Source organism: Crocodylus porosus, unplaced genomic scaffold (assembly GCF_001723895.1).
Source record: "Crocodylus porosus isolate Cpor-Errol unplaced genomic scaffold, CroPor_comp1, whole genome shotgun sequence".
NCBI lineage: Eukaryota > Metazoa > Chordata > Crocodylia > Crocodylidae > Crocodylus > Crocodylus porosus.
In genome coordinates this window covers 6,097,571-6,114,403 of record NW_017728913.1, presented here as the reverse complement: position 1 = coordinate 6,114,403, position 16,833 = coordinate 6,097,571, and the positions used below count along the sequence as shown (strand labels likewise).

Genomic DNA, 16,833 nt, shown 5'->3' with positions numbered 1-16,833 from the left:
CCTGATTTCTCAGGGGAGGGAAGTGCGTGCAATGTCCTTTTAAACGTTTTAATTGATTAATGATGTTTTCTCCTAGATAAAAGTATTCTTCGATTTTTCTTCAATCTTGGTATAAAGGTAAATATCCAGATTTCTATTGGTGGGATTATCCTTTCTGCATTCAAAAAATGGTAATTTAATAGAGGGAAGAAGCAAAAATTTGATTTAATAATAGCAATTTTCTCAGTTTTATAGGGATCAAATGACTTGGGGTTTTGGATCCATTTTAGCCTCTAGGTTGCTGAAATCCAGCCCAGATCAAAAGCGACAAAAAATCATTACCGTCTTATGGTTGTTTGGCTCGTATTAAAATAGAAAGTATGTCCATAATAATATGTGGTTACTGCATTTCCTTTCATTCATTGATCTCAAAATCCTTTACATAGGAGGTCAGTATTGTTATTCCCCTCTTTACAGATATAGGGAACTGAGGCTTGAAGAGTTGCCAGAGTTACCTGTTAGGCCAGGTAACTTCCTTCCTTGGAGGTATTTAAGAGGAGATTGGACAAACGCCTGGCTGGGGTCATGACCCCCCAGCACTTTTTCCTGCCCAGGGCAGGATGTCAGACTCGATCTAATAGGTCCCTTCCAACCCTAAAATCTATGAAACAATCCATACCTGCAGCAAACCATGAAGTGAAAGGTATTCATCCACTGCAGATTTTGGTGGAGACCCCAAAATTAAGTATCTAATAGAAATAAAACTCAAAGATAAAGCGTCATTTCAGAGGGGTTCAGGTCCTCCACACTGACTTAATACTTCATTTTCATGTTTTGTAATTCCCCCTCCTTCAGATTTTACATTCAGTATAGTGTATGTATTTCAAAGTTTTTTTAATGAGACCAAGCATGCAGAGCAGGTTGTAAAAGGTGTATATAGGAAGTGAAACCCTGGTGAATTAAGAATCACCAGTCATTTGACATTGAACTTTAAAAGGGGACCAAATGACTGAAGAAGACCTAGGTTTTTCTCTAGGTGTTGTATCTTGGTTCTTGTTTCCATACTGCTTCACTTAGATGGAGTTAAGGATGTAAGAATGCATTTAATAATTTAAGGGTAAAACATAACTTTATGAGAAAATAGTTGACCTTGTATTAGCGTAGCATGAATTGGGATCAGGGCTATAGTTATCAGAAAACAACTATTGGAAACATGCAGGTTGTTCAGAGTGAAGATTATTAAAGAGAAGATGAAGCATTTTGAAAATCTGGAAATGCATATGTTAAGAAAACCTAACAAAACTCTGTTTGGGCTAAGTAATACATTTCCAAAATAGTGTCCATTCATAAAGACTGCTTGCAGATGTTTAAAAAAAAAAAAAAAACAACAACCCCAAAACCTGCTTTACCAGAAGAAGCAACACATTAGTGCTTCCCGGTTTCATGGCATCTGTATAGATAGGGCGCTTCAGTTGGGCTTTTTGGTACTTTTATGTAAATCTGAGCCAATCGGCTATTATATGAAAGCGCAAAAAAAGCCCCACTAAAGCTCCTGATCTATACAGACAGTGAGTGAGCTGGATCCAACTAACGCACTGCCTCTTAGGCATGCACTGGGTTTACTAAAAAGTGCTATTTTTTGTTGTTGTTGTTGTTTGTTTGTTTGTTTTTTTTGTGTGTGTTTTTTTTTTTTTTTTTTTTAACATCTGCAAGCAGCCAAAAACCAGGTCATCTTGTTGCTACCTAAACATTAGGATGCTTTGGTAGGAGTACTGCCATTGATTTGAATTTGCTCCTATTTTTATTATGGCCATACACATTCCACATAACATGTTCTTGACCTATTGAATATTAATTTGATGTGGAAATATGTTACTTAAGTATAGGCAAACTGGAAGAAGTCAATCATTTTGGAGTAAGTGTTCACACAGGCTATTTTATTAGTACCACTGACATGGTATAATCTTATACTGGCATCTTTTTGGCATCTAGTCAGATCTGAAGTTTTAAATTAACAGCATGCACTCCTAACCTTATATAGTTTAAATAGTTGTGTTGTCTAGAGTGACACCATGACATTGTAGTTTCTATCATTTTTTTCCATCCTGCTCCCATCCCCGTTAAAATTTTAAATTTCACTATAAAATATGCTCTGAACTCAAACTTGGGACCCTTCAGTTATAGAATGCAGTGCTTTGAGTGTGGAGGAGTTAATTAACAAAGTTGAAAAAATATGTCCAGCTCCAATTAAAAAATGAAAAGTCAGTGTTGATAAGTTTTATAGTTGATCACAGTCCAGTTTAATTTTTAGAAAATTATCAGGTTATTAGTATCATGCTATGTTAGGAAAAAATGTTTTCATTTCATAGATCGAAATATTTCCTGACTCTCTTTTGGATTATGATGTGCACTGACAGTATTGTGATCCCTGGTGAAGTCTGTCACCCTGTCTTTCAGCACCATCTACTGGTCATAAGAACATACATGTTGTATTGGGTCAGACCAGTAGACCATCAAGCCCAGTATCTGACTCTGACAGCAGCAGTAGATGTTTTAGACTATAGCTATCCAACTTCTGAGTGATCAGGAGGCTACACCTTTCCCTCCCTTGTGCCCCACCCCCACTGGAACACACCAGCAGCAGCACATAATGCCATGTAGTCTCTCTGAACCCAACAGCCATGGGCTGTGTGCTGGGCCACCCCACCTCCAGAGGGCAAGGGGGGCAGAAAGCAGAAGCTAGAGAAGGGAGGGGAACCCTGGAGACTAGGGTGGCAATAGCAGCAGAACAGTGGTGGAGGAAGTGGCACCTGCACCAGCAACAACATGCTAACCCCTTGGGCTGGATGTAGCCCATGGGCCACCTGTTGGACAGCCCTACTTTAGAAAGAGAGCATGTGAACAAGATCTGATTAGAGTGAGCTATAGTCCTGTCCCTGGCATCTACCATCAGTTTAGGGATTCAGAGGATACCTCCCTGACTGTTCTGTTTAACAGTTAAGTCACAGTATCCTTTCTTACCAGTCAAGAGTAGAACTGCTCACAAGTCAGATAGGGCAGATCTGGGAATTAGATTTTGACTTAATGCACACTTGTCCCACAGAGGCACTGATTAAAACTCGTGGCAGCCTGTCCATGTCTACCTTGAGTGGACTTACTCATGGAACAGTTAGTTCTGAGACCATAGAAACTATTGTTACAGCTCACTTTGTTTTCCCAAAAGTTTATATTTAAACATTAAAAACTTATTTATTGATCTATTTCCAGTTCTTACCTTTTTCCCCCACAGCAGTAGGGAGACACGCATTTAAAAATAAGAATGTGACTAAAACAACAAATTTCTCAGATTTCTGTCTTGGAAAAAAATGACTAGGTTTCAACTAATGCCATCTAGTGCAGTATTTTTATTTGTTTTAATACTGTAGACTGAAGCATTTCTTTATTTTACAGGCATACAGCTGTCCTATGTGGGCACCACATTCTTATTTGTACCCTCTGCACCAGGCCTATGTAGCTACTTGTAGAATGTACCCAAACGTTTCAGTTCCTGTATATCCACACAACCCTTGGTTCCAGGAGACCCTGCTGACTCCAAATGAAAGTGAAACTGCACAAACAAACAGGCATTTTCCTATGCAGAGTGAGGCCAGATGTAATGGTCAGAGTTCACAGGTTGACAATAGGTCTCCATCACTGCCTCTGCTTATATCTACAGCTCAGGTTTCAGAAAGTCAAGGACCAGTCTGTGTAGAGTCTGAAAATCCAGTGCAAGGTCTTCATACAGATTATGATGATTCACTGAGAGGGAAAAATATGTTCCCACAACCACCCTTTGGACACAGTCAGTTTCTAGGAGCTGTTCCAATAGCTCCTCCTTTTTTTCCGCATTTTTGGTATGGGTACCCATTTCAGGGTTTTATTGAAAATTCAGTGGTGAGACCTAATGTTGTCATGTCACCTGAGGACAAGGGGGCAACTGCTACCACCTCAGAAAACTTATATTTGGCTAAAGAAGACAGTTCCCCAGTTCCTGTAACAAGTTTTGTGGAGCAGGTACAGAAGACTAAAAGTGACAGTAGCTCCAATACCGTGCCACCCCCTGTGGCTAGTGTGCACAGTGAACGTGATGTCTTGAATGAAACCTCAGCCAGGGTGCCTAAGATGGAGCAAACATGTACTACTGCTTCTGCCGAACAAGCAAAGGCTGGATTACCAAACCGGTCTCCACAAATACAGGGTGTTGAGAGACAGACGGTGATGTCAAGTGCTTCACCATCGTTATCGGAGCCATCAAAAAATGAACTGAAAACTACCGTTCCCAGTCGTAAGGAAAAAGCAGACAAAGCCAGAGATCCCAAGACTGCTGGTAACGTACAGACCAGTTCTGGAGAAAGTAGGGCCCAGAGAACAAAAGAAGAGAGCTCTGAAGATGAACGTGAAGTATCTGATATGCTGAGAAGTGGCAGACCGAAGCAATTTTATAGTCAGGCCTATGGAGGTGGCAGGAGGCCTAGAAATGAATGGGGCTATCCTAGCAGGGGAGGATACCAATATCCAAGAGGTGAGGAAGCTTGGAAAGGACCACCCAGCAGAGGCAGAGATGAAGGTTACCAGTATCATCGAAACCTTAGAGGGAGGCCATATAGGAATGATAAAAGGAGGGCAACCCTGGGAGATGGTCAGAGGGGACATCAAACATAGGAATGCTTACTGGAATGTTTATAGGACTAGGAATGTTTATTGGAGAGCTTCAAATGCAAAAACTAGTTTGAAGTAGAGATTTCTAAATCTTCCCAAGTGTGCGGTGAGTTGTTGTTTTTTTTGGGGGTGGCGGGGTTAGTTTTGTTTTTAAGTTAAGGGTACGCTCGAAGTGAGGCCTAGGGGGAAACAAACTGTGAACATCTAGTTCTTAGCAACTTAAAGTTTGTTTTGGTTTAGAATTTTTTCCAAGTATCTGAAAAGTAGAGAATAAGGCTATTATTTAAACTATAAAAACAGTATAGGTTTAGCATTGAACTCTTTCCCCTGCCCCCAAAGGTTTGAGCTTGTGATACAGTAAGATGGTTTAAAATATTTAGTAGATTGACAGAAATAGAGCATTTGACATGATCTAGAGTCTAAATTGATTAGTAACATTGCACCAAATATAAATGTGTATTTTATCATAAAATGCCTTAGTTTTAAACTGAGCTAAAGGAATTCTCAGCCTACCGCACTGTTGTCTTTGACATGCTTCCAACCCAAAGGCCTTTCATCTCAAAATCTGTCAAACTTGAATGTTTTCTCTTTAATGCGTTACATGTATGGCAGCCAGCTAACCTTGTGTCTTAGGTATGTTGTATATAGTTCTTTTAATATTCATAGGGTATATTTTTGAATTTTAAAAAGCATTTGTTGAAATCAAAATAGAAGTAAGCAGTCAAGAGTAGCTGTGTGTGAACTGATAAGAAATTCAATAGAATGGCTGTTTCCACCAAGAATTCGTAATGCTGGCGTGACTAGAATGGTGCCTATGCCAACAAACTAATTACAAAGACAATAAAAATGTAGATGCTATGCATTTCCAAAATAATTCTGCATCTGTTAATAGCAGAAGGTTTTTTTTTATGCCACTTTAACACTAATGCACTGACAAATCCTAATATTTTGAGAGATGCATAAAATACATGTTACCTTTTTTTAAGTTTGTATTAAATGCTACTGTTCAGCTTTTTGTTCTTGTTGCACTATGATGCAAATCTGTTATGCTTTGCATGTACAACTTATTGCTGGAACTACTTTTTAAAACAAGATAGGTGTACTTTCACTATATATATATATTCCCTAGAGTTTAGAAGAAAGTGGCTTTTGCCTTATATTTTTTCACTGTGTGTCAAAATTCTGATTGTGTCTTTGGACCCCTAAAAGATGATGATGGCTGCAGTGTTTCTGATTGTGTTTGCTGTTTGGAATTCAGCTATCCAAACGCAGACAGTGCAAGTGTGCACAATATCCACTCAGCTCTGTTGCTTTGTAAAATTAACCATTGTGTATATTTTTATATCTCTGTATATACCAGTATATAAGGTGATGGTGCCCTTTTATTCATGTCTGAGATTGTATACCTTTGATCAGGAAACTTGAGTGATAGCTGTGATAAAGTAATTCTTTTCAGATGCATGCCATGTATAAAACAACCAATTAAAAATAAATGTTTTTCCTTTCACTTTCTTTCTAAATTATATATTTTTAACCACTGGTGTAATAACATTTGTCTTCTGGTTCTGTTGCTAACTACTAATGGTATGTATCAGCAGAATTTAGTGGATTGCCATTGTATTGTCAGCTGCTGAGTTCTGCTACAAAGCTGAACTCGTGAAGTGACCACTGAACAGCAATTAGCGTTTAGGCACTTTGCAAAATAATATATGCAAATTAGCATTCATAGTGATTTCTAAGGGTTGTTCTCTTTTTACCTGAAAAAGACCAACCTATTTGAGTGGGGAAAAAAAATTCTTTTTGGAATAAAATTTAGCCTTACCCTGTAGAGTTGCTATTGAAAACTAACATGCTGAAAGGGTATATACTAACTGTGCTTTTAAACTTTATTCACATTCAGTGATTATGGGTTGAGGCTTAATGAATAAGGCTAAGGAAGCTTCTCTTCATATTCTGTAGCTATTTTGCTCTTTAGACTGCTATGCTGTGAGCCCTATCCAATGTCATGGTAGTTTTTCCTGCACATTGAATGGGCATTAGACTAAACATTTCCTCATCTAGTTTTTTATGGACTGCTATTCTTTATCTCAAGTCAGAAAGTGCTCTTTCTAGACTTTTTCCTCAGGGAATGATGAAAACAGGAGCATGTTGGTAAATTGTGAAGTGTACTGCTATGTGGTTTTTGTTTTTTTTTCCCCTTTCAAAGGTGACCTGCAAAAGACTGAGCCTGTCCCTTACTTTGCTAATCATCTAAGATGGTTTGACATCTGAAATGTGTGATAGTTGGAGGCTTTCCCCACCCCTGACCTTGCTTCTCTTTTCCCCCCGTTATTTGGAAGGGTTGGGGGAAGGAAGTGAGGGGGGAGGGTTAAGGCCGGTCTGCTCTTGTCTAGTTGGAAGACTTGAGGAAAGGAAGGTCTAAGATTGCTTGCCAGCTCTACTGCCCTGGTTGATCATGGTTTTCAAGCATATGAATCCGATTAGTCAAGGTGGCTACTCTGAATGTTTAGCATGTGCTTTAAGCACCTTGTTGAATGCAGGCATATCAGCTTAATCAAAGATGCAAGGGAAGTGAAACTTTGTCATATCTCACTTAAAATTTTGTCAACAAAATAAATAGGAATTAACAAACAGAAAGCCCAGAGTTGAAGTCTAAAAATTCTTTCCTTGGCTTTCACCCTTGACTCTGATATCTTCCAGGTTTTTGTCTCTGGTCTGTATTGGCAAGTCTTAGACATGTTAGGAGTGCAGTTTTCATGCTCCTGACAGTCATCTTGGCAGAAGCCCTGGCATGGGTAATTCAGTTTCTACCAACAATAGGTTGCCAGTATGTCATTTGAAGCTATATGAGCAAGTGCTCACTGTATACACCCAGCCTGACGGGTGTTTTTCTAAACTTATTTCCAACGGAAAAACCAAACTGGAATAAAAATATTCATATCCTTAAGGACTCCAAGAAAAGGGGAGCAAGCTCTATCGTCTTTACAGGTTGCATTTGATAGCCTTTCCGTATACAGGCAGTAACAGCAGGTAAATGTTCACCAAAGGAGATGCTGAACTCTTACTTACTTTAAAGGTATAAATATAGCTGAAAAGCTACTTTGTGTGGACTACCATGGGTCAGTAACTTTTTCCAAGTTGGCTTTTTTTTTTGTTCTGGTGTCTGAAAGTTGAATTGTATGCTGAGACACTTTAGAAATAGCATTTTCAGTTAAAGACCTTGATAAAAAGTTAATGTTGAGGTTGCTACCTTCTCATCTTTTTTGGCTTTATTTTGTTTAAAAACACTGAAATTAGAAGAGACTTATTTTGGCGTTTTTAAAGAGGGAGGCCATGTGGTGCACAGTAGGGCACAAGACCTGGGAAACAACATTGTCTATTGTCTAGTAACTTAACTGCAGGTTCTCCATCTACAAAACATACTTTTTAAAGCTGCAGGTGAAAGTACTTTTAAGTATTTTTTCAAGGAATTGGCTTCAATATCAGAGGAAGTTTGACTTAATGTGGACAAGAACAATTATCTTAAATGTCACCTAATCAGAAAGCCTTAAGTATAACTTTCAAATAATTGCTTTTTTTCTTGACCAAAGGGTGGGAGTCTGTTCCTAAACAAAGACTTGCATAGCTTGAATTGATCTTCATTTTGTGCCTTTTCTTCTCTTAGTACTACTGTACTTCATTGCTAATAGGCCCATGCTTCTTGGGACAATCTGCTCTTTCAGTGCACGTCTCCCTTGGGCACAACAAGTTATTCAAGCTCTACAGGCAGCTTCCTGTAGGAGCCAAGGCCTACACACTCTCATGATGTCAAGTGGTACAATGCAGAGTTTAATCTCTAGATATTTTCCAGCTCAGCAGGTGCTTTCTACTATGTCCTATTCTCATTGTCCCTGTCTTGCTTTGAAGTCCTACTGTTGCTAACACTGCAGCTGCAGCAATGCTAGAATCCCGAATTTAGACCATCCTGTCCTGGAAGCAATAACTGGCATTCTGTTGCAGCTATCTTCTTCTTTACGTATTTCTGTTAATTCCTTCTCTTTTCACTGGTTTACTTGATAAAGTATTTTCTTGTGTAAAGCAACAATTGATAGTTGGATAAAAATGAGAGTGTAAACTTAAAGCATGTGTGGCAGCAAGCGCAACAAAATTGGCTGAAAACAGTTCAGAAATTACTTTAGCTAATTGCAAACTTAAGCAATGAACTTCAACAGAATATTTTAGCAGCTGTCTTCAGTTCTTAAAGGTTACTATTTTTCCTTTTGGTTAAGGCAATGTACTGGTCAAATTAGTGGACCTATGGTCTATTATATCTGTCCTGAGTTTTTTTTAGGGGTGAGCCACTATGTACCTAAAGCCTAACTGCTTGCTTTTCTCTTGTCCAAGCAAGTCAAGCAAAGTCTATCTATCTCACTTTTTTTTTTATTTAGCTAGATACAGCTTGTTTTAACACCTTTCCCTCTGACCCCACACACAATTATGGAACAGCCTGCAAGACAGGCCTTTAAAGACACTGAGCCTCCTCAGCTCACATTTAAGCCAGGAGGCATTCCATACCTCGCACAATGGCACCGTAACACTTTGAGCAATATATACATGGTATTGTAGGAGAGACGTGCATGTCCTAATGCTGCAAACACCATTTTTGGTTGAAATTACTTGAATGACAGAACTTGGCAATGTTAAATCTGGCCTCACACTGAGTACAGTTGATGAATATGTGAAGTTATGTGTAACAGTACACCTCTTGAAAGGTTTGAAATTATGCTATCATATCACTTTTGTATATATTATATTCAATGGTCTTTTTCTATGTTCTATATTTTGTAGCCAAGAAAAGTGTTTTGCAAGTATCTGAATGTATAAAATATTTAATGCCTTTATGGTGTGATGCTGCATTGTGTATATAAAAAAAAAAAAATATTAAAACATTTCATCTTTAACTACCTTGACTCTAGTCTGCTAAAAACCTCTATACAGCTGTAGGTATTACTGAACTATGTAGTAGTTCTGCCTGGCACCCAAGTTAACTAACCTCTTAAAGAAAAAAGTTTATAAAGTTGGTTAGATAAAGAAAACCAGAAAAGAACAGACAGACGGTATCTCCTTTTATAGTTAAATCATTTGGCCTTGCTGTAAAATTCAATCATGAATCTCTCATGTACTTAACTGCCTGATTCAGGATAGCATTTAATGAGTTCCATTTATTTCACAGGCTGATAGTGGTGCTTTGTTGTAGCAGAATCTAAAAGAGAAAAGAAGTTTTGACCAATACTTCCCAAATTGATATAGTAATGCGTTTAACGTTTTTATTTTCAAAATAGTAAATACTATTCTCACTGCAATCCAAAGCCTGAAATCTTTTGAAGAACATAACACTGCTAGATTGTGCCTTAACTAGAAGAATTTACCTACCTTCTCCCCCATCTTCTTACAGGTTTGTCCTGTATTTGGTCAGGGGCAGACTGAAATGCTTTCTTCTCCCCACCTGTTACTATGAAACATTGCTTCCATTATCAAGATTCTTACCAGATGTCCTATGAAAATTATACACTAGCAGTAGGATACTAGAATAGCTTATAGAGCAACAACTGGGAGTCTTTTACTCTGACAGGCTTGAAATACCAGATCTAAAGTTATCCCGTTTTAAGTATTACCCCTCCTTGAAGAGGTTGCAATGCCCACTAGTGAGGTTTAGCAGATAACACTTTTTGTTAACCTGGACTAGCATGAAAGAACTTTGTGCTGCCACTGCCTTAATTTAACTTTTGATAAATTGCTCCTAATCTCAGTCTGCTCCTTGCAGAATACCCTAGACCAACTCCCAATGGAAGTGCTTTGATATCTGGCTTTATTTTATGGAAAAAGTAGGGGCTGATACCTGCTGGGAACTCTCAGGACTACAAAGGAGTGCACCACCAGAAATAAAGCAGTGTTTTCATAATAAACTAACACTAGTACAAAGAGACTCCATATCCAACCAACTTCATGTGCCTCAGAGCCAGCTACAGTGTAACTAGTTACTTTGGCATTGCTTAATCTGGGGCATGTTGTAGTACCATCCACATCTAACACAAACCTTAGAGCACCAATTTTGAATACGTGATCTCAGGTGACGTCCTTCACACTACCAGCGATTACCACCTACAGGGTACTGCCCCATCAATTACCATGAGAATGCCAGGTTTTGCATTTAACCCCAAATTGCTTTTTTTCATTCTTAAAGCACTAACAGGAAAGGATCCCCACCTGTTCTCCTGATGACCCTTTATTATTATGAGCCTGAGCTGGGAGTGGTGTAGATTGGACTGGCAGGCATCCATCTTCCTGGCCCTTTCATGCAACTTGCCCTTGTGCCTACAGTCTACGCTACCATCTACTACTACTGGAATAATCAGCTGTACCTTCCAGGGAATTAGGATATCTTGTGGTCCAGGAACCTCAAAGGATTACTCGAAAAAACCTGACTGAAGAGCAGCCTATGCCAGTTCAAATACAAAGCCAATTAACTGGAAATACTATTGGAAGTAGTATAGGAGTGCATCCCACAAGCTCTTAGACATTCTTCACATCTTTATGTATTCACCTCTGATAGGCTTTGTTTACTGTAATAGACCCCAGTATCAATACATCTCTACAGAGAGGGACAGGAGGTACTATATATCCATTAGATCTGCTTGCCTTGATGTTCAGTGCCTAGCTTTCTAATGTGATGAAAGCGCAAACTGCCAAGATCTGAAAGGATATGTGTTTCCTCTAACTCCATTTCCAAAGCACCCAGAAATATCTGACAGGATACTACCATAATCCACCTGAAGATCTCTAGTAGAGATTGCTCAGTAGCTGGATCTCATGCTCCCATAAATTCATTTGCTCAAACTCAGACCTCTTCAACTGGGCTTTTAAGGCAGCAGATCACGTTACTCCTAGATCAAGTTTTCTTTTATACTGGCAGTCAAGCAAAGAAATCCTATTTCTTGGATGTTCAAGCTAGAATGCCAACAGGTTAACTTAAATTGTTAAGTTCCATGTACCTGAGAAAATTCTGAAAGAACAGTTCGTTCAAAGTTAACCTGGGAACAATGAACAGGATACTAGATGAAAAAAAAAAACTTTAGTGTAGGTCAGTGGCCACCTGCATTCACTGACCCACTCCAGAGCCAGAAAAGTTGCCTGTGAGGCTGTCTCAGAGTTAGGTCCCACAGCTGTCCTCAGACCCACTGGTGATGTGTTTGCAGCTGCCTCGAAAACAACTTTTGGCTCTGAAGTGCAACCACAGACTCAGATGGATGAGACTCATTCAGTTCCACCTCTCCATGAAATCTGCCACTGACATTGTTTAGACAAGTCCTTGATGGGAAGCAAAGTCAAATTAGTGAGGTTTATTCTGGATGTTACCACTCCTCCCAATTTCAGAGTGAGGAACTCCAGTCAGTAAGACAATTAGGCCTTCATAGTGGACTACACCAATTCACTTTTTATGCGTCTAAGCAATTTGGTTTGTCAAGAGTATAGAATACAATGACACTGATACAAGTAAAAAGTAGTACACAGCAGTGACTATAAGCTGCATGAAGTAAGGAATGTTAGCTGCATTTTCTTCCCCTTTTCCAGCTCATGGTTCAGATTTACTCAGCACTTGAGATGCAGTCTCTAGTATTCTCCCTTCCCAGGGCCTCCCAAGGCAGTTATAACTGTCTACTATGATTAATGAAGCCAGGACATTTGTTTGAGGGGCAATATACCAGGGAATGCCATACTGTGGATCACCTTTCACAGTTAAAAAGCAGCTCATACCTGGAGTTTCAGAACACAATGCAAGACTTACCTTCCATAGTACATTGCAAAGAGAATATGAATAGAAGCAATCTTTTTTATGTTCTGTTCTCAAAAACAGAAGTCAACAGACTTCTGGACAGAACTTATTTTCTAAGCAATATATGGTCCCAGCTAGAACTAATTTCAGAAATGTATACATAACTTAAAGTTGTCAAAGACCTATGCATTTGTTTAGAAGGCTTGAAAAAAAAAGTGACATTATTTCAAGTTAGTAGATTCAAGATTGTTAATACGATACAGTACATGGTTTGGGTACTTCTATTTTCCCTAAACTAGTTTTTGCAACCCAGCAGCAGCATAAGATGGTGACAGTGATCAAAAGCCTCTGAGGACTGGTTATCATTGCTTCTGTGAAGTAGATGGAGTCTTGCTGAAGACGTTTTACTTCCTCCACCCTGTTGTAAAAGCCTGCACAGCACACAACTAATGCTCACAATTAAAGCAGTACCTACCATAAGCCTAGTGTTTGGCTATCTGGATTTAACATACAGTGTTTCAGTTATAGAAGTTAAATTGGAAGGGGTTTAAGTATTTTTTAAAAGAATGATTCTGTTCTATTAAGAACAATGAACAGTTAGGGGTAAGTCGAAAGGTATACTGTGATGCAAGGTATTTGAAGACTGAGCAAATACTTTCCTGTTATAGAAATGCTTAAAGAATGTTGTAGTTTAGAAAATAACGAGCCAAGAACTCATACACACCATCTGCCAAGGCAACCAACAACAAGAATTGTACATTAGATGAATATTTATTTATGAAACCCTCACCCAGAGAGATTCAGCCTTGCTTTTAAAATATGAGCAGCTTCTGTAGCTTGACAGTCTTCTTTGTAAACGTCAAAGATTTTTAAAATTGGAAAAATCTTGTCAGCGTTTGGTACATGAATAAGTTACACTTGGATTGAAAACCTTTCTACATTTTGAAAAATCTAGAGGTTTGTACCAATAATATTTTGAGAAGTATCTATTTTGAAACATTACATTGGAAATATGGCCACATCACCAAAATACAGAAGTGGCAGTTTCTGTTGCTCCAACTAGAGTTTATGCTGCTACTGGCCTCTGATGGTACACACAGCAATAACATTTTCGCTCCAGAGTGAGTGGGGTGTTCTAAAACCTGATTGAGCTTATACAACAAAAAAGTTCAGATTTTAAATTTGTGTTTCTATAAACTGATAATGAAGAGTCTCAGATTTATGTTTAGTCATCCAAGAAAAAGTAGTTTCCACTCTTCTTTTGTTCCACATCCTTAAAAAAACCAAAATGAAACTGCATCAGTATATTTCCCGTTTAGAACGCTCACTGACAAACTAAATGTGAAGACCAGAAATGAAATACAAGTTTAAGTAATATAAAGTGAGGATTAAAAGAAGGAAAAAAAGCCAACTCTGGCTGTACTTTCCCATCCTACTTTTCAGTTCTGTCTGCTGTATAGCAAAATACTAAAGTTCTGTTATTTTTCCATTTCATTGTTTATTTTTCAGGCTATTACTTGCATTAGACAAAACCATATCTTTTCTTTAGGGCAGTTTCTCTTACCTTGATTGAGTTGAGTTTGTTTATTCTTGGTCTGTAATTGTTGGGGTCTCTTCTGAAAGTAATTTCGAGCTGAGACAAGAACTTATTCATACCAGCCAAAAGAGTCTGCGGACTTTTAAAAAAAGGGTTGGGAAAGAGAAAAAGAAAGAATGGGATTAAGAGGCTGAATATAGGATTAAATGCACATGAGTATGATGCTCAAGATTATTTCTATTTAGGATTCTAGTTTAATGTTCAAACCTAAGACTTGCAAAAAGCTAGGCCTCTAAGTGGCCTGATTTTCAGAGAAACAAATCACCCTCAGTTCTACTAAAAAGTCAATATGGATTACAGGCATCAAGAATATCTGGAAGTCAAGTCATTGAGTCTTAAAATGTGATTTTAGACTTTCTATTTTTAAATTGTCAATCTTGAAAATTTTGGTTCTTAATCTTAAGAATAGGATGGGAACTACCCATATACACTATACTTGACCATTTATGCAGTGACCAACAACATTCATTATTTCCCAAGTTTCAGAAACACCTGGTAATCTACCCTTGTGCTAATGTAGTCCAGACTATCAATATGAAAAGCTTGAGTGTGTTAGATGGACAGTTTTTTTGACTGTCTTAATTTACAGAACGAATTTTGCAGTGAGATTCTGGATTTGTTTTTTGTTAACTGAGTTGCTGGGGGTCTTTTCTGAAAGTAATTTTGAGCTGATACAACATATTCACACCAGCCAAAAGACCCAAACACAGAAACAAGATACCATTCCACAGAAACAAGATACCATTCAGCTTTCATCTGTATCAAATTTACTTTGAGAAAAACATCAAATGCATAAAATAGAAGAAGGAAGTGGGTATATTTAATGCTCACTGAGCAAAGATTATTGAAATATTTAATGGTTTTTCCTCATAAAAAGCCATTGAACCATCCAGCCATGTTAGAATTATGTACCAGATGCCTTAAAATACTAAAGCAAGGATTTGCTTGTCATCAGAGTTAAAGAGGTTTCCCCACAACTCCCTTAAAGCACAGATCTTTCACAAACTCCCAAATCTGTCCCAGTATGCCCAGTGCTACAGATAGATGGCTTTGAGGAAAATACTGGTTTCTATATACTGTTTTGAAATACTTCCAGCAAGCTTCCCTCCTCCCTTGACCTGCCCTTCTTAGTTCCACAAGATTTTAGCTTTTAACCCATTTCCCCCTTTCCTTTTCCCTTCCTGGAAGGAGATCAAGCCTGGCTGGGCTCCCAAACATTAAGGAGCATTGAGTTATACGTAGGGGTATACCAATAAAGATTTTTTTGGCCAATACCAATGGCCAATTATTAACCAGCCATAAATCGGCCAATACCAATCTGATAGCCGATATGCAGCCTGGCAGCTTGGAGAGCAGTCTGGCCTGCAAGTCTATGAGGAGGGAAGAAGTATGTGGGCGCAGATCGAGGCCCCTGTGGTGAGGAAGGGAGTGGGGTTGGGGCAGGCTGGGGTAAGGTGTTAAGCAGAACTGTGGGCAGTTCCTCCAGGAGAGAGGGAGGTGGCTCCTGGCTGCTGTGCACATAGGCATATAGGGCATATGCCACATAGCATGTGTGTGGGGTGACGGCAAGCTGCCTGCTGTGGGGTTGTACCAACCTCTTCCCAGGGGGGTGCAGGGCCAGGGCTGTGTTCAGGGGAAACAGTGGAAGTGCTGGGAGGGGTGGCTATGGGGGGCTGCACCCACCCCAAAATCCACTGTAGTCCCCACTGTAGCTCCCCCTTCCAAGTGCTGCTGGTGCCTGTCCCAAGTGGAGCCCTGGTCCAGGTCCCACACTGGGAAGAGGACAGCACAGCCCCCAAGCCCACAGCAGGCAGCCTGCCCTCGCCCTACATAACTTCCCAGGGGTGCATGCAGCAGTGGGAGCCACCCCTGCCCCTGGGCAAACTGCCCGCAGCTCCATCCTACACCCCGTCCCACCTAGGCAGCACCTGCCCCAACTCCAGCCCCCACTCCTTCCCTCACGGTGGAGGCCTCGATCTGAATACTTCCCTCATGCCCCTTCCTCCACCCCCACACTTACCAGATGGGCGCTGCTCTCCAAGCTGCCAGGCTGCATTCCTGGCCACGCACATGCACGTGGCGTTTACTGGTGACATTATCGGCCACATCGGCCACAAAAAGCTGATAGCCAATAATGTTAATTTTCCTTTTATTGGTGCTGATACGATATGGACCAGTATATTGGTGCACCTCTAGTTATAAGATCTTCCAAGTTACATTGTCTTCCTGGAAGACAATAAATTAAATGATACATATTCCAAGAAGATAAGAAGGTTTGACGGGAATTTATTGAGGGCATAACTAATTGGTATACACACCACAGTAGTGAGATAGGGTATATCAGCATAGTTATTTGTGTGGTGACTGATAGCTGCTTTTACGTAATTATTACAATGCAACCGTTAGACTACAGTATAATACATGTGTCCTTATAAGCAAGTCTTAGTGTTGTTGAGGTCACCGCTGTGGGCACAAACAAACTAGGAGGGTTCTCATAGATCAAGTACAAGTATAATAAATTCTCTTGTTTACAGATTTTTAAAGAAGTCACTTAAATTATATGCAGTATGCTTCCCAGACCTTTTGAGAGAGAGAACTGGCTCACAGAACAACTGTGTACTCTGCTAATTTTAGTTGTCTGGTGGTCAACAATCTGAAGACTGGAAGAAGGCCAATGTGGTGCCGATCTTCAAGAAAGGAAGGAGAGTGGATCCGGCTAACTACAGGCCCATTAGCCTGACTTCTA

The 16,833-nt window shown here is 39.5% G+C and overlaps 2 protein-coding genes across 5 annotated transcripts in view; one reads left to right on the top strand and one right to left on the bottom strand.

Annotated features, from left to right (window-relative positions):
- The window catches only part of OTUD4 (OTU deubiquitinase 4), a 67,724-nt gene that overhangs the window by 48,606 nt on the left and 2,285 nt on the right, over positions 1 to 16,833 (top strand). For 2 of the 3 annotated variants that reach the window (XM_019534420.1, XM_019534419.1), the window contains 2 exons: positions 77 to 117; positions 3,430 to 9,617. In XM_019534420.1, coding sequence (XP_019389965.1) covers positions 77 to 117; positions 3,430 to 4,680 — 1,292 coding nt within the window. In that variant the 3' untranslated portion in view covers positions 4,681 to 9,617. Of the gene's footprint in view, positions 1 to 76; positions 118 to 3,429; positions 9,618 to 16,833 lie in introns of those variants that run through there. The other variant, XM_019534421.1, reaches the window with a different exon arrangement.
- ABCE1 (ATP binding cassette subfamily E member 1) overlaps positions 13,243 to 16,833 on the bottom strand; it is a 26,410-nt gene continuing 22,819 nt past the window's right edge. For both annotated transcript variants that reach the window (XM_019534424.1, XM_019534423.1), the window contains exons 17-18: positions 14,055 to 14,166; positions 13,243 to 13,763 (exon numbers count right to left, since the gene is read on the bottom strand). In XM_019534424.1, coding sequence (XP_019389969.1) covers positions 13,716 to 13,763; positions 14,055 to 14,166 — 160 coding nt within the window. In that variant the 3' untranslated portion in view covers positions 13,243 to 13,715. The remainder of the gene's footprint in view (positions 13,764 to 14,054; positions 14,167 to 16,833) is intronic.